At 41.9% G+C, this 18,981-nt stretch overlaps 1 protein-coding gene across 1 annotated transcript in view; it reads left to right on the plus strand.

The window, feature by feature from the left end:
- Positions 1 to 834: 834 nt before the first annotated feature.
- The window catches only part of PM20D2 (peptidase M20 domain containing 2), a gene marked incomplete at its 5' end in the record, with an annotated part of 183,730 nt that continues 165,583 nt past the window's right edge, over positions 835 to 18,981 (plus strand). The window contains one exon of the mRNA XM_082251199.1: positions 835 to 1,251. Within this exon, the coding sequence (XP_082107325.1) occupies positions 835 to 1,251 (417 nt within the window). The remainder of the gene's footprint in view (positions 1,252 to 18,981) is intronic.

Raw genomic sequence — 18,981 nt, forward strand, 5'->3', positions numbered from 1 at the left:
TGTCCCTCGCCGCCATGTTCTGACGTCATCCACAGGCCCACCGACTCTTCGGGGTTCAGCAGGTGGACCTCTCAATGACACGCTGATAGGCCCGCCCTTTCCTGGAATGAAATGCTAAGCCTCCTGGGCTATGCGACGTGTGTATTCCAGGGGGCACAGCGGGCAGGATGCGAGTCAGAATCGCCTAAGGCAAATGACGTGCAACGAGAGGCGGGCCCAACTTTTTTTTTACAAAAAAAGAAAAAGGTAAAATATTTTTTTTTAAAAAGTCAGATACTTCTGCAGGATGGGGTGGAATGGAAGGAACGTGAGGAAGAGGGTGAAGGTCTGCTTTAAGTACCGGACTGCATATAACCTTTTTTCCAACAAATATAATCTCTCCAGCTTTAAAGACTTAGTGTGATTTTTCCTATGCTCAGGGTTCCACTTTAAGGTCATTAAACTTAGAGCAAAGTTGGAATTGCTATAATTCTGTCCATTCATTTTATACACATCTTTATGATAGTTTCCCTCGAAGTCCACAGCTCAGTGTACTGAGTATAAATAGCAGAGGATCCCATCTCTATTCTGAACCCCCTCACATGTCCCCCTTGCTGTGGAAAACAATGCGCGGGGCAGTGTGGGAAGTGTAGTCTCCAGGCTCCTGCCTCAGAGCGGACCCCTCCAGCCTGGGTCCAATGTGCGGACTACACCTCCCGGCGTGCCTCGGGGCAGAGTCCTCGCAGGCGACATTCCTGATCCTGGTTCCAGGTGGAATGATGTCAGAGTGACAGTTTACACATAACTGTCTGCAGCCTGTGGTGTGTGTCATAGTACAAGGTGTGTTTGTGAGACATGGGACCGGTCAGGGAGCAGTGTACGGCGGACAACATGCATATGTTGGAGAAGTGCAAGCAGCGGGCGAGCGACACTATAGAGCAGGAATCCGAGCAACTGAACCAGCTAAGCCAGGATATATGGAGGGAGCCAGAGCTTGCCTATAAGGAGCACAGCGCTCATCAGTTCCTCACCCGCTTCTTCTCCAGCCGATCATGGCAAGTACAGGAACATTACCAGCTGGACACGGCTTTCCGGGCACACTGGAGCTCCGGCTCCTCCGCCCTCCTGCATGTGGCATTCCTGTGTGAGTATGACGCCCTGCCCGAGCTGGGGCATGCCTGTGGGCACAATCTCATCGCTGAAGTGGGGGCAGCCGCGGCCCTGGGGCTCAGGGCTGCTCTGGAGAGTGTGGCACCCATGGCTCAAGTCAAGGTGAGCTCTGATTACCTGTCATCACTCTGATCACCTATCATAACCCCGATCACCTGTCATCACACCAATGACCTGTTATCATCCCGATCACCTGTTATCACCCCGATCACCTGTCCTCACCCTGATCACATCTGTCCCCACCCTGATCACCTGTCCCCACCGTGATCACCTGTCATCACCCCAATGACCTGTCATCATCCTGATCACCTGCCCTCACCCTGATCACCTGTCCTCACCCTGATCACACCTGTCCCCACCCTGATCACCTGTCATCACCTGTCCCCACCCTGATCACCTGTCATCACTCTGATCACCTATCATAACCCCGATCACCTGTCATCACACCAATGACCTGTTATCACCCCGATCACCTGTCCTCACCCTGATCACATCTGTCCCCACCCTGATCACCTGTCCCCACCGTGATCACCTGTCATCACCCCAATGACCTGTCATCATCCTGATCACCTGTCCTCACCCTGATCACCTGTCATCACCCCAATGACCTGTTATCATCCCGATCACCTGTTATCACCTGTCCACACCCTGATCACACCTGTCCCCACCCTGATCACCTGTCATCACCCCAATGACCTATCATCATCCTGATCACCTGTCCCCACCCTAATCACCTGTCATCACCCCAATGACCTGTCCCCACCCTGATCACCTGCCCTCACCCTGATCACCTGTCATCACCCCAATGACCTGTTATCATCCCGATCACCTGTTATCACCCTTATCACCTGTTATCACCTGTCCTCACCCTGATCACACCTGTCCCCACCCTGATCACCTGTCATCACCCCAATGACCTATCATCATCCTGATCACCTGTCCCCACCCTAATCACCTGTCATCACCCCAATGACCTATCCCCACCCTGATCACCTGTCCTCACCCTGATCGCCTGTCATCACTACAATGACCTGTCATCATCCTGATCACCTGTCATCACCCTGATCACACTCTGATCACCTGTCATCACCCTGATCACCTGTCATCACTACAATGACCTGTCATCATCCTGATCACCTGTCCCCACCCTGATCACCTGTCATCACCTCGATCACCTGTCCCCACCCTGATCACCTGTCATCACCTTGATCACCTACCATAACCCCACAATCACCTGTCATCACCCTGATCACACTCTGATCACCTGTCATCATGCTAATTACCTGTCATCACACTGATAACCTGACATCACCCTGATCACACTCTGTTCACCTGTCATCACCCTGATTACCTGTTATCACACTGATTACCTGTTATCACACTGATTATCTGTTATCATCCTGATTACACTCCGATCGCTGGTCATAATCCTGATTACCTGTCATCACACCGATTACCTGTCATCACCTTCATCACACTCCGATTACCTGTCATCACCCTGATTACCTGTCATCACATTCTGATCACTTGTCATCACCCTGATTACCTATTGAACAATATAATAGCGCATACATACACAGAAAAAGGTTGTTTTCAAATCTTGCAAGGCTATTTAAAAACACCTGCTCTTATAAAGTAAATATGGGGATTTGGTCACACCATATGGCCATACTGGGCTTAAGCCCACCACTACGTCAAAGTACCCCATTTTCAGTGGGTCCTACACTATTCATAGAGAAGATAATCCCACTTCTCGAAACCAAAGGGCAATACTCACTCCTGTCATGGGAGAAGTTTGCAGGCTGCAGATTCCTCTGCTAGAACTGCAATGAAGGGATACCTCCTGTAACTACTAGTGGACAATGCTAATGAGGTCTTGGTGTGGGAGAGTGGAGTGCTCCCTCCATAAGTCTGGTCAGGACTATACATGAAACAAAAAAGATATTGGGTGTGCCCCCCAATATCTTTTTTTTTTTGCACCCTGATTACCTGTCATCACACTTATTACCTATCATCACCCTGATCACACTCTGATTTCCTGTCATCACCCTGATCACACTCTAATCACCTGTCATCACACTGATTATCCATCATCATTTTGATCACATGACCACAGGCTATACCACTAAAGCCTAGTACAGGCTATTAGAAAATTGAACAAAAATATCCATATTTGGAATGATTATTAAATGTTCTGTTCATTAGTACACTGCTTTTGAGAGCCAATATGGACTGTTCAAATGAAAATTTCCAAAGGGACAGAACATTTTTCTCTTTAGTTATCATAACATCCGATTTTCATTTAATTATTATAGTATTTGTCCTACAAAAATCGAATAAGCAAATCTGCGCATGATCAGAAACAAAGTATGACTATAGACTAGACATGGGCTGTAACTACATATGTGGGAAACTACATTTGAGAAATTTTGTACCATTTTAGGCATTTTCGTTTTCAACATGGGACAAGGACACAGAAAAATGTTGGGCAGTAAAACTGCATCTCAGCTGCCTGTTTTTACTGGCTCCTGGCCATCAGTGTTGCAGAGCCCTTAAAGTGCAATCTTGAAAATAGTGCTTGCCAAAAATCAATTGACAGCTGAAGGAATTTAAAGAGCATATCATGCCAGCCTTTCTCTGTTTCAGTAAAGCTTTACCGAAAAAGTATTCAAAAATACAGTAAACCAAACACATTGTCACGAGTGCAGTAATACAGATACATAGTAAAATTAGATAATAGAAAATTGTGATACAGAAAGATCCCACCCACAGTGTTTGTTATATGATCTAGAGGTGTTGTATCAGAAACTGGCTTGCCACACTGCAAATTTCAGTCGGTTTTGAACCACTTTATAGTGAGGCCCCTTTCACACTTGTGCGACTTGGGACTGCAAAGTCGAATGACAAGTCGTACCCCATGATTTCCAAGTCGCAACAACTTCAAAGTAGTCCATACACTACTTTGGTCCGACTTTCATGCGACTTGAGGTCCATAGACCTCAAGATTACAAAGGCATTGCTTCAAATCCGGTCAAAATCACAGCAAAATATTGCGGCAAAATCGAGCGACTTTAAGGTCTCACAAGTGTGAAAGAGGCCTGAAGGTTCAAACTAATCTTAACCCCTTCATGCCTAAGGGTAAAACAAATATTAATGCCTAAGCACAATTTTGTAACTTTGACATGTTAGTAAAACCATACATATCATCACAAGTACCTTGTGCATCCAGAAAAATGATACCTTGTTTCTTTTCAGGACAAATTGGGCTTTCATTTGGTGGTAAATAGAAATAGATATCTCCTTTTTTCTTGTTTTTTGATTATCAAAGGAAAACTGGCCCAAAATAGTAAATAAAATCATGTTTTTAAATGTAGCTGTATATTTTTTGTTACTACCATAACCTACTAACAAAGAACAAACCAAAATAAATCCTCCTGCGCTTGACGTTTGCTGCGATACCACATGTGTGTATGGAATTTGTTGTTTGTACCCGGAGTACAGTCCAGAAACAGAAGTGCGCATTTTGCTTTTTTTTTTTTCCTACCTAAAACAAATCGAAGAAAGAATGCAGAAGCGCCTCTGCATTCTTTTTCTTTATGTGGTCCTGGAGAATGCTTCTACTTCCCTTTCAGAGGCTTGCCCTGAGCTATGGACAGTATTGAGCCCCAAAGGGGCCCCATGATTGGATGGACTTTCTGTAAATGATTCCTTTCTGCTTTGCCATCCTAGCTATTAATAAATGATTGCAGGGATAAATATTAGCGACTGTTGTGCCAATTTCCATTGCTACTAAAACTCACACTGACTGACACTGATACTAATTAAAAAAAAAAAAAAATTAAATCCTGCCTGAAATATATTGATCCTGACCTTTAACCCTGACTTTGACCCTACATGAACCAAAAACTAACCCTCTCTGGCACTGACCTAGATTGAACCTTGATCTAGGTATTTTTTCTTTATTTTTATTTATTTATTTATTTATTTTTTACACACACTTTTTTTTTTTTCTCTGCAAGGAGAGAGAAAGATACAATGTATCTTTCCCAGCACAAAGACAGGTACGCATATATGCAGCCTCACGGCAAGAAGGTGGATTTAAAAAAAAAATGTATACCCACCTAGGTGGATGCAGCATTGATCTGTTGCTGCATCAGTCCCCTGCCGTCTCTGCACTGAGTATTGAACCATCAAAGACCACTGATCAGTCAGTTCTCAGCATTCTGTCAGCAGAGAGCCAAGGACTCTCATTCACCAGCTGTCATTCACCAGCTCTCTGCTCTGCCCCCCCACGCTTACTTGGGCACTGGGCTGAGGAGGGGGCGGGAGCGGCTGGCTTGGGTTCTCGGCAAATAGCTGAGAGGCTGAGCCAGCTGCCAGTCTAGGGTTCTGGGTGGATCCCAATCACATGGTCGGGATCTTTTCAGAGCCTGGACCAGCTCTACGATGTCAGCGGACAACAGGCTTCAGTGTGCTGTAGGCTTAAAACGGGCCACAGGAGTGCACCTCTATAATAATAGCTTTGGTTATACTTCTCCTTTAACATTGCAGGAGCCGTGTTCCTGGGTCATTTCAGTGGGTAAGTCAAAGTGCATGTGAGACTTCTGACAAATAGGACTAAAGCTGGAATACACTTTTTTCTTTTGTTCAGCCTGTGGTTTTTACTAAAGAAAAAGATCATATTCCTCCATCTACTCTAACAGCACAGATGCATAGTCTCCCGTTGTGTGCCATTGTATTCTGACAGCCAGTGCCACTGGGTTCCAGCAAAGGGTTCCATGGCTGAGCCTAACTACTCCAGTAACTCAGGCCCCGTGCACATGGCCAATACACACTACCAAAATCCGCATACAAATAAATGACAGGCTGACACTGTTTGCCGCTATTCACATGCAATTGTACAGCTGTGGCCAAAAGTTTTGAAAATTACATGAATATTAATTTTCACAAAGTCTGCTGCCCCAGTTTTTATGATGGCAATTTGCAAATATTCCAGAATGTTATGAAGAGTGATCAGATGATTTGGCATGAAACTTAATCCCCAAAAAAACATTTCCACTGCATTTGCAAAGAAGGCTTCAGGGCTCCCAAGAAAGTTCAGCAAGTGCCAGGACCATCTCCTATAGTTGATTCAGCTGCGGGATCAGGGCACCACCAGTGCTGAGCTTGTTTAGGAATGGCAGCAGGCAGGTGTCAGTGCATCTGCACGCACAGTGAGGTGTAGACCTTTGGAGGATGGTCTGGTGTCAAGAAGGGCAGCAAGGAAGCCACTTCTCTCCAGCAAAAACATCAGGACAGACTGATATACTGCAAAAGGTACAGGGATTGGACTGCTGAGGACTGGGGTAGTTATTTTCTCTGATGAATCCCTTTTCTGATTGTTTGGGGCATCCGGAAAAAACCTAGAAGAAAAGGTGAGCACTACCATCAGTCCTGTGTCATGCCAACAGTAAAGCATCCTGAGAGCATTTATGTGTAGGGGTTGCTCACAATTTTGCCTAAGAACAGCCATGAATAACAAATGGTACAAAAACATCCTCCGAGACCAACTTCTCCCTACCACCCAAGAACAGTTTGGTGACTGTGTCTTTGCCAGCATGAGGGAGCCCCCTGTCATAAGGCAAAACTGATAACTAAGTGGCTTGGGGAACAAAACATCAACATTTTGGGTCCATGGCCAGGAAACTCCCCAGACCTTAATCCCATTGAGAACTTGTGGTCAATCCTCAAGAGGGGATGAATAAAAAAAAAAAAACACAAATTCTGATAAACTCCAAGCATTGATTATACAAGTATGCACTGTCATCAGTGAGGATGTGGCCCAGAAAGTGATTGACAGCATGCCAAGGGGAATTGCAGAGGTCTTGAAAAAGAAGGATCAACACTGCAAGTATTGACTCTTTGTATAAACTTCATGTAATTGTCAATAAAAGCCTTTAACACTTATGAAAAGCTTGTAATTATTCTTCAGTATACCATAGTAACACCTGAAAAAGATCTAAAAACACTGAGGCAGCAGACTTTTTGAAAATGAATACTTGTGTAGTTCTCAAAACATTTGGCCATGGCTGTACATGAAGTGATTGTCTGGGGTCCAGGGGTACACATCCATCCATAACCACAGGTAAATAGATCCATGTGTGATTACATGCATACTGCTGCACACCGTGTCAGTCTGTCTTTTATTTGCACAGGTTTCCTTTCTGCAGATCAGAACTACCTGGCCATACCTGCCACAGAAAGACACTGATAAATCCTGTATCAAAAAATAATATTCTGGAAGTGTACGACCCTAATCAGCCATGTGCATGAGGCGTAAAGTAACTGTTGTAGATAAGAGGCTCCAAGGGTGGGCAGACAACTTGGGGAAGAGGTATGCAGAATTGCATAAGGAGGGATTGGGGGGGGGGGGGGTTACACAGAAGGTCCTGATGAGAAGAGAGGGTTGGACTGGGGGGGGGGGGGGGTGGCTCCTCTACACCAGGCTTTGTCAACCAGGGTTCCCTCAGGAATGAGCAGTGGCAAATTTATTTCTACTTTACTATTTTCTTAGTCTTGGATAATGTGGGGAAGAGGTTTATAACCTCTGTGGCAACATTGTCACGGGGACAGGAAGTAAATAGGAATCTCCAACAGAGACACAGCAATAAAAACATGTTTTAGTAGCAAAAGAGAAGGCTACAGCCTCTGTCAGCTTTTATTGCTCTAATACAATAAAATAAAGTATAGGATTCCACGCTATGGGCTTTTAATATGGCTGCTGCTTTGCCTCAAAAATCCCACCAAAGTGGGGTATATAGAAAATGAGTAACGGTAGAGGTACTGTATATGTGGCACTGCCCAATGATTAAAATGTGATACCCATTAAAATTGTACAGACTGAAAATAAATGTAAAAAATGAAAATATAATAAAGTGACCACGTGCTGTCTCTTTAACTACTATAGCGTGTATATCCTAAACCATTGTGTCATTCCTTAAGGTGATTGTAAAGTCTTGTGTTTTTTTTTTTTTTTTTTTTAATAACAAACATGTTATACTTACCTCCTCTGTGCAGTGGATTTGCATGGAGCAGCCTGGATCCTCCTCTTCTCAGGTCCCTCTTCAGTGCTCGTCCATTCAGACACGGAGCTACGGTTTGACCCCGCCCCTCTCTCTCCTGATTGGCTAACTGACCTTGATTGGTAGCCACCGGGGGCAAATGGCGCCGTGGCTGTGTCTCAGCCAATCAGAAGGGAGAGTCCCGGGTGGCCGAGGGACTCATGGACATCGCTGGATACAGATGGGGCTCAGGTAAGTATTAGGGGGTGCTGGGGAGGATGCTGCACACGGAAGGCTTTTTGTCTTAATGCATAAAATGCATTATAATAAAAAACCTTATGCCTTTACAACCACTTTAAAAATGATGTGACCCAAAAAACAAAATCTGAACAAAAAGAAAATGCCCACCCTACCTTTGTAAGAAAAGTGCTGAGTGCAACAATACTGATTATATCACTTACATGTACATCCACTTATAACATAATGTGAGTGTAGAGAACCAATGCGCTACCACAATTAAAGTGATGCAAACAGGGAGACTACAATGCAAATCTTCAAATTATCCAAAGTGAGCAGCTGTTGATCCTTATAGTGTCTCCACATATAATTAGGTATGAGAAAAAATAGTGTATAGGCGCTATTCCGAAAGGGTCTTTAAAATATAAATATAAGTGACGATAACAAAAATGTTCTAAAACTACACCAATCTTAATAACAAAGCAATCATAAATCACATACATCCCAATTGATGTATCACATCTAAAATAAAGTGCATAGACTTAAAGTGGAAGTATCGTTGCTTTTTACCTTTTACCTACAGGTAAGCCTATAATAAGGCTTACCTGTAGGTATAATTAATATCTCCTAAAGCTGCAAGGTTTAGGAGATATTCGTCCTGCATGCAGCCGCTGAAACCAGCAGCACATGCGCTCTGAAGGTCCGAACCAGGAAGAGACACCGAGGGAACATGGCGCCCCGTCCCTCCGTGCTTGCACGCAGAAGCGAACGCATGCGTAAGTCGGGCCCACATGTGTAAACGGTGTTGTAACTACTCATGTGAAATATCACCACGATTATTAGAGTGAGAGCAATAATTCTAGCACTAGACCTCCTCTGTAACTGGAAACAGGTAACCTGTACAATTTTTTTTAAGCATATATGATTTTTTTGGAAGTGCATTTTAAAAAGGGGGGTGGTGTAAAGTTTGTCTCTTTTATGGCATGAGAGAGATTGTAATTGGAGGAGGACTCTGTAACCAGTGGGACTTCATGTGAAAAAGGATATCATTGATATAAGGCGTTTTTTTTTTTTTTTCTTTTTTAGATCTGGTGAGTGTAACTTCTAAGGGGAGCAGATTTCACGAGGTATGGTGATGGGATCGTTGTGTTCAATCACTCATATTTGCCTCATGAGGATTAGAGCAGTGGAACTCCTCTATTTGCAACATCACTCACATGGTGGAATTACCTTGAATTATTTGGAAGCACACAGTGTGCAATACACCGGATGAGCTCTGCTAATGCTGCAATGACTGTATATGATTTAAAGCATAAGTGTAACATGATATAAAAATTATAATGTTTGGGGGTACTAAATAATTTTCTAGCAAAAAAAAAAAATACTAATTTAAACTTGTAAACAAACAATTCCAGAAAAGGCCTGGTCTTAAAGTGGTTAAAATGTGACTCCTCCACCAGAAACCCTAGCAGCTCGCCTAAATCCACAAACCTATATACTCATTAATCATGTGCACTTTGCCCTTTTTATTTTGGGGACCAACATGTGGAGTGGCCGCAGATTGTAGATAGACTCTTACTCCTGACATTTCAAAGGTCAAGTCTCTCCTACACTCCACTCCCCTCCGGGGGGATTAGGTACTCAAAAGAATATACAAGGAACCATCATTGTGCGGCATATAAAACTATACATTTATTTAAAAAAGGTTTTAAAGCACTCCCATTTGCATGTACACAATAACTAGTGCACCTAATGAAATAGCCAACAAACAAACGTTAGCCCCTTAAGGCGCATGAACCCTCACTTCCAATGAGTTCTGACATCCGACCATTCGATTATGTCACTAGGTCTGCCCCTCCGCCTGGACTGGAACACCTGGCACTGGAACAGGCTGTGCAGCAGGCAGAGGGTATGCAGAGTCATGCTGGGCAGCAGACGGAGAGTGTGCGGAGTCAGAATGGAAAGCAGGCAGAGAGTCTGCAGAGTCAGGCTGTAGAGCCTTGGGGACCAAACCTAGGTGCTGGGCTTGGAAGCTGAATGAGGGTGCGGGTCCTTAAGCACCTTAACCACTTAAGCCCCGGAGGATTTGGCTGCTAAAGGACCAGACCCCTTTTTTCAACTTGGCACTTCGTGACTTTAACTGATAATTGCGCGGTCATGCAATGCTGTACCTAAACAAAATTTACGTCCTTTTTTTCCCACAAACAGAGCTTTCTTTTGGTGGCATTTGATCACCTCTGCGCTTTTTATTTTTTGCGATATTAATAAAAAAAGAGCGAAAATTTTGCAAAAAAATGACATTTTCAACTTTGTCTTTTAAAAAATATCCAATATACTCAATTTATGTCATTTTTTTTGGCCAAAATATATTTAGCTACATGTCTTTGACAAAAAAAAAAATCAATGAGCGTATTTTTATTGGTTTGCGCAAAAGTTATAGCGTCTTCAAACTATGGTGTAAATACTGAAATTTACGAAGCTTTAATTTCTGACTGCCTATCTCATTTCATGAAGTGCTAAAATGGCGGGGCAGTACAAAACCCCCCCAAACTACCACTTTTTGGAAAGTAGACATCCTAAGGAATGTTCTGAGAGGCATGTTGAGCTCATTGAATATTTTATTTTTTTGTCACAGGTGTTTGAAAAATGACTAAAAAAAATTTTTTTTTTTTTTTTACACAAAGTTGTCATTGAAATGATATATTGCTCACACATGCCATGGGTATATGTGTAATTACACCCCAAAATATATTCTGCTGCTTCTCCTGAGTACAGGGATACCACATATGTGAGACTTTTTGGGAGCGTAGCTGTGTACGGGAGCCAGAAAACAAATCACCACCATCAGAATTTCAAAGGGCGTACATTTTTCATTGCATTTTCTCACTACCTATAACGGTTTAGGAGGCCCTGAAATGTCAAGATACCACAAAACCCCCCCAAATGACCCCATTTTGGAAAGTAGACACCCCAAGCTGTTTGCTGAGAGGCATGGTGAGTCCATGGAATATTTTATATTTTGCCACAAGTTTCGGGAAAATTACAATTTTTTTTTTTAATTTTTTTTTTTACACAACGTTGTCACTAAAAGATAAATTTCTCACACATGACATGGGTATATGTGGAATGACACCCCAAAATACATTCTGCCGCTTCTCCTGAGTATGGGGATGCCCCATGTGTGAGACTTTTTGGGAGCCTAGCTGTGTACAGGACCGCGAAAACCAATCAACACTCTCAGGTTTTCTAATGGCGTAAATTGTTCATGTCACCTCTGCACTACCTGTCGCAGTTTCGGAGGCCCTAAAATTCCAAGATAGCACAAAACCCCCCCAAATGACCCCATTTTGGAAAGTAGACACCCCAAGCTATTTGCTGAGAGGCATGGTGAGTCCATGGAATATTTTATATTTTGCCACAAGTTCCGGGAAATATATATATATATATATATATATATATTTTTTTTTTACACAAAGCTGTCAGTAAATGATATATTGCTCACACATGCCATGGGTATATGTGAAATGACACCCCAAAATACATTCTGCTGCTTCTCCTGAGTACAGGGATACCCCATGTGTGAGACTTTTTTGCAGTCTAGCCGAGTACAGGACCCCGAAAACCAACCTCCACTTTCAGGCTTTCCAAAGGCGTAAATTGTTGATTTCACTCCTGACTACCTATCACAGTTTCGGAGGCCCTAAAATTCCAAGATAGCACAAAACCCCCCCCAAATGACCCCATTTTGGAAAGTAGACACCCCAAGCTGTTTGCTGAGAGGCATGGTGAGTCCATGGAATATTTTATATTTTGCCACAAGTTCCGGGAAATATATATATATATATATAAAAGGTGTAATCAAAAAACCAAAAAAACTCGGTCCAATCAACCACACAAACAGCGCTAACAGATGAATGGATAAATATTAGGATCTATATTCTCAACAGGCAAAGGTGTGATAAAACACAAATGTCCGTATAGCAGTCCAAATTGGTTACGGGAAAGGGTGTGAAGGAACTTGGATACACCACAATTCGACCAAACACCGGTGCTCCCCCCCTCTCCTCAGGAACTCACCAGATGATCGGTAAAACAGGGCTTCCTCATAAGTGAATTCAAATCACCAACAGAACCTCTTCACCTTCCACCAACTTGGATCTCCTCTCATATCCTATTAGCCTTCATATGTCACTCCATTCATGATGGCATGTAAATGAAGAATGAGGGACATATAGTGTAATACTGCAAGGTTTATTGATTAAAAACACACTAATATGGCCCCACTCCCCTCCAGATGTCTACTTACAATTTCATATCTGAATGAAGGCATTCAAAATTTGCATATATAGACGCATGATGACTATTCCTTAATTTAGCCAGGCGTCAATATGTTCGCAAGGCAACCGCGCACACATGCCCTGACGTTTCGTCACCAAGACTTCTTCCGAGAGCATGTGTGCGCGGCGCGGTCCGCCTGTGTTTATATCCTCTACGGCACATGCGCACTCGGCAAAGGAGCCGACCCCGGAAGCGAACGTACACCGTCCTCATCCGATGCGCAACGTCACTTCCGGTGGACGAACTTCCGCCTCAGAAGAACGTCACTTCCCGCTGCCCGACTTCCGCCTGGCGCAGACACAAGCCGACACTCGTACATGTCAAAGTGTCCGCAACGGATGTCCTCACAAACCTGAGGACCAGAGCCGATGGATAACTCTACGGATCCCCATATTAATCTCTAATACAAACCGCATCCTTATATATTATTGAATGCCCTTCATTTTACATAAAAAGCATTTTGGTCATTGATTTCATTACTCAACCAGTGACCAATGTATTAAAATATTAAACATGGGAAAACAGTGATAAAATTGGTAAAAAACAGGAATCAAAAGATATATTAAGACAATGAACAAAGAGTGTTTAGACAAACAGATGTACTAGCAATAATCTGGCATACACACAGGTGTATACCCATAGTCACATTCTTATAGTCTAAAATTATAAATAAATATATTTAGTTAAAAAATATGTATATAAAATACTTTAGATGATAAAACCAAATTTATGCATCAAAAAAAAACTGGATAAAAGCAATAATAATGGAATAGATGTACATATCAGGTGAGAGGTAAATTGCAATAATATAATATAAAATACAATATAAAAATTATATAAAGCCAAGCCACCACATATTAGGAATTACTAATAAAACAATTGATATCCAAATCAATGTTTAAGCCCTTGGGGTGTAAAGAATCAGTTAAATATATCCAGTATGTTTCGCGTTTGGACACTTCGCGAACTCTGTTAGATCCTCGCCAAACTGGATCGACCTTTTCAACACCCCAAAATTTAAGGTGTGTGGGATCACTATTATGATAGTCACGAAAATGTAGAGATACATTGTGATCTTTAAAACCATTCTTTATATTAGTAATATGTTCTGAAACTCTAATGGCAATGGTACGCTTAGTTCTCCCAATATACAACAGATTGCAAGGGCATTGTAAACAGTACACCACATGTGTACTATTACACGTAATGAGATCTTTAATCAGATTAAAGATCTCATTACGTGTAATAGTACACATGTGGTGTACTGTTTACAATGCCCTTGCAATCTGTTGTATATTGGGAGAACTAAGCGTACCATTGCCATTAGAGTTTCAGAACATATTACTAATATAAAGAATGGTTTTAAAGATCACAATGTATCTCTACATTTTCGTGACTATCATAATAGTGATCCCACACACCTTAAATTTTGGGGTGTTGAAAAGGTCGATCCAGTTTGGCGAGGATCTAACAGAGTTCGCGAAGTGTCCAAACGCGAAACATACTGGATATATTTAACTGATTCTTTACACCCCAAGGGCTTAAACATTGATTTGGATATCAATTGTTTTATTAGTAATTCCTAATATGTGGTGGCTTGGCTTTATATAATTTTTATATTGTATTTTATATTATATTATTGCAATTTACCTCTCACCTGATATGTACATCTATTCCATTATTATTGCTTTTATCCAGTTTTTTTTTTTGATGCATAAATTTGGTTTTATCATCTAAAGTATTTTATATACATATTTTTTAACTAAATATATTTATTTATAATTTTAGACTATAAGAATGTGACTATGGGTATACACCTGTGTGTATGCCAGATTATTGCTAGTACATCTGTTTGTCTAAACACTCTTTGTTCATTGTCTTAATATATCTTTTGATTCCTGTTTTTTACCAATTTTATCACTGTTTTCCCATGTTTAATATTTTAATACATTGGTCACTGGTTGAGTAATGAAATCAATGACCAAAATGCTTTTTATGTAAAATGAAGGGCATTCAATAATATATAAGGATGCGGTTTGTATTAGAGATTAATATGGGGATCCGTAGAGTTATCCATCGGCTCTGGTCCTCAGGTTTGTGAGGACATCCGTTGCGGACACTTTGACATGTACGAGTGTCGGCTTGTGTCTGCGCCAGGCGGAAGTCGGGCAGCGGGAAGTGACGTTCTTCTGAGGCGGAAGTTCGTCCACCGGAAGTGACGTTGCGCATCGGATGAGGACGGTGTACGTTCGCTTCCGGGGTCGGCTCCTTTGCCGAGTGCGCATGTGCCGTAGAGGATATAAACACAGGCGGACCGCGCCGCGCACACATGCTCTCGGAAGAAGTCTTGGTGACGAAACGTCAGGGCATGTGTGCGCGGTTGCCTTGTGAACATATTGACGCCTGGCTAAATTAAGGAATAGTCATCATGCGTCTATATATGCAAATTTTGAATGCCTTCATTCAGATATGAAATTGTAAGTAGACATCTGGAGGGGAGTGGGGCCATATTAGTGTGTTTTTAATCAATAAACCTTGCAGTATTACACTATATGTCCCTCATTCTTCATTTACATGCCATCATGAATGGAGTGACATATGAAGGCTAATAGGATATGAGAGGAGATCCAAGTTGGTGGAAGGTGAAGAGGTTCTGTTGGTGATTTGAATTCACTTATGAGGAAGCCCTGTTTTACCGATCATCTGGTGAGTTCCTGAGGAGAGGGGGGGAGCACCGGTGTTTGGTCGAATTGTGGTGTATCCAAGTTCCTTCACACCCTTTCCCGTAACCAATTTGGACTGCTATACGGACATTTGTGTTTTATCACACCTTTGCCTGTTGAGAATATAGATCCTAATATTTATCCATTCATCTGTTAGCGCTGTTTGTGTGGTTGATTGGACCGAGTTTTTTTGGTTTTTTGATTACACCTTTTATAAATCATTTTTACTAAAACAGCTGCTGAGACCTTTGGGGTCACATTTACTTATCTCCTATACTATCTTGAATTGTGAGTCTAGCGCGGGGTGAGTGTGTGTTTTGTAACCAAGTCGGTATTACAATTATTCTACGCTCCGTGTTATCATTATATATATATATATATATATATTTTTTTTTTTTTTACACAAAGCTGTCAGTAAATGATATATTGCTCACACATGCCATGGGTATATGTGAAATGACACCCCAAAATACATTCTGCTGCTTCTCCTGAGTACAGGGATACCCCATGTGTGAGACTTTTTTGCAGTCTAGCCGAGTACAGGACCCCGAAAACCAACCTCCACTTTCAGGCTTTCCAAGGGCGTAAATTGTTGATTTCACTCCTGACTACCTATCACAGTTTCGGAGGCCCTAAAATTCCAAGATAGCACAAAACCCCCCCAAATGACCCCATTTTGGAAAGTAGACACCCTGAGCAATTTGCAGAGAGGCATGTTGAGTGTTTTGCAGATCTCACTTTTTGTCACAAAGTTTTGGAAATTGAAAAAAGAGGAAAAAAAATGCATTTTCCTGTTTTTTCTTCATTTTCCAAAAAAAATGAGAGCTGCAAAATACTCACCATGCCTCTCAGCAAATAGATTGGAGTGTCTACTTTGCAAAATTGGGTCATTTGGGGGGGTTTTGTGCCATCTTGGCCTTTTATGGACTTCAAAAGTGTGATAGGTAGTAAGGAGTGAGATCAACAATTTACGCCCTTAGAAAGCCAGAAGGTGAAGATTGGTTTTCCGGGTCCTGTACGCGGCTAGACTGGCAAAAAGTCTCACACATGGGGTATCCCTGTACTCAGGAGAAGCAGCAGAATGTATTTTGGGGTGTCATTTCACATATAACCATGGCATGCGTGAGCATTATATCATTTACTAACAACTTTGTGTTAAAAAAAAAAAAAAAATATTTTCCCGAAACTTGTGGCAAAATATAAACTATTCCATGGACTCACCATGCTTCTCAGCCAATAGCTTGGAGTGTCTACTTTGCAAAATGGGGTCATTTGGGGGGGTTTTGTGCTATCTTGAAATTTCAGGGCCTCTGAAACTGTGACGGGTAGTCAGGGGTAAAATCAGCAATTTACGCCATTAGTAAAACCTGAAGATGTGGATTGGTTTTCGGGGGCGCATACACAGCTAGGCTGCCAAAAAGTCTCACACATGGGGTATCCCTGTACTCAGGAGAAGCAGCAGAATGTATTTTCACATATACACATGGCATGTGTGAGCAATATATCATTTAGTGACAACTTTCTGTAAAAAAACAACAAAAAAAAAAGAAATAATAATTTTCCCGACACTTGTAGCAAAATATAAAATATTCCATGGACTCACCATGCCTCTCAGCAAATAGCTTTGGGTGTCTACTTTTCAAAAAGGGGTCATTTGGGGGGTGTTTGAACTGTCCCGGCATTTTATGCTCAATCTTATCCACACATCACCCACTCTTCTAACCACTTGAAAACCAAGCCTTTTCTGTGCCTTTTTGTTTACATGAAAAAATATATTTTTTTTACTAGAAAATTACTTTGAACCCCCAAACATTATATATTTCTTTAAAGCAGAGGCCCTATAGAATAAAATGGTGGATGTTGCAAATTTTTTTGTCACACGGTATTTGCGCACAGATTTTCCAAACGCAATTTTTGCGAAAAAAATACATTTTTTTTAAATTTATTGCACAAATACACTATATAATTCCAATTTTTTTGGTAAAATTTAAAAGATGATCTTATGCCGAGTTCATAGACACCTGACATGACATGCTTTAAAAATTGCGCACGCCTGCGCAGCGGCAACAACGTACGTACATTTTTAAAAAACTTTAAAAGTCTCTACAGGTTACCACTTTAGACTTACAGAGGAGGTCTACTGCAAAAATTACTGCACTCGTTCTGGCGATTGCGGCGATACCTCACATGCATGCTGAAATTGCGGTTTACATATGACACTAGACCAACGCTTGCGTGTGCCATTGCGCGCAAGCACGGGGGGAAAGGGGGGGGGCTCAATTTTTTATTTTTTTTTTTTTGCTTTTTTATGTTATTTTGACACCTTTCCTTTAATTTTTTTTTTTAAATCATTTTTATTGTTATCACAGTGAATTTAGATATCCCCTATGATAGCAATCGGTAGTGACAGGTACTCTTTTTTAAAAAAATTGGGGTCTTTTATACTCTAGATCTCTCCTCTGACCTTAATGTATCTGACCACGCCAAAATTGGTGTGATAAAATACTTTCCCAATTTCCCAATGGCCCTGTTTATTTCTGGCGAAAAAGAAGTCATGAAATGCTCGTAGCCTCCGGCATCTTAGGCCATAGAGATGATTGGAGCCATTCTAATCTTCAATTAGCTCTATGGTTAGATAACTGAACCACCGGCTGCACTCTCGGGTTAACCGGTGGGACAGGAGAGCCCGAGAAAAACTACGGAAGGCTGCGGAAGGCGGCGGTGGGGGGGGGAGGCCCCTCCCACTGCATGTAAAAGCAGTCTAGCGGCCAATTACCTGCTAGGATTGCTTTTACATGTTAGCCGACCGCTGGCTGTAAAAAACGATACCAAGATGATGCCTAAATCTGCAGGCATCATCCTGGTACAACCACTCAAAGTCCAGCAACGTACCAGTACATTGCTGGTCCTTGTTTGGCATATAGGTTTTTTTTTTTTCATGCAGCCTGTGGGCTGAACGGAAAAAAAGAGAACCTATCAGAAATCAGCACAGGAATAATGCGTAGTATTACTCATCATTAACCGCCCAAACAACCACCCACTGAATTTAATGATGGGTATACACGACACTATCCACGTATACCAAAATAGGATTTTAACTGCAGTGCTGAAATCAGAAAATCACCACAGCTGCTATCAGCAAAGGTATCCATATATGCTGAGCGCAAACGCTGTTTGTGTCAGAATATATAAAATCAATGCGTGGTAGCCGACGAGTACCTGCAAGAGAAACAGGTCACAAAAGAATGAAAAAACAAACAAAGTACATTAAAAAAAAGTACATTAGGAAGAGTAGGACAAATAAAATGACTGACACAACAAAAGTTTTTGGATTCTCATCATTAACCGCCCAAACAACCACCCACTGAATTTAATGATGGGTATACACGGCACTATCCACGTATACCAAAATAAGATTTTAACTGCAGTGCTGAAATCAGAAAATCACCACAGCTGCTATCAGCAAAGGTATCCATATATGCTGAGCGCAAACG

The sequence above is a fragment of the Pelophylax lessonae genome (assembly GCF_965119305.1).
Source record: "Pelophylax lessonae genome assembly, chromosome: 3".
Lineage (NCBI taxonomy): Eukaryota > Metazoa > Chordata > Amphibia > Anura > Ranidae > Pelophylax > Pelophylax lessonae.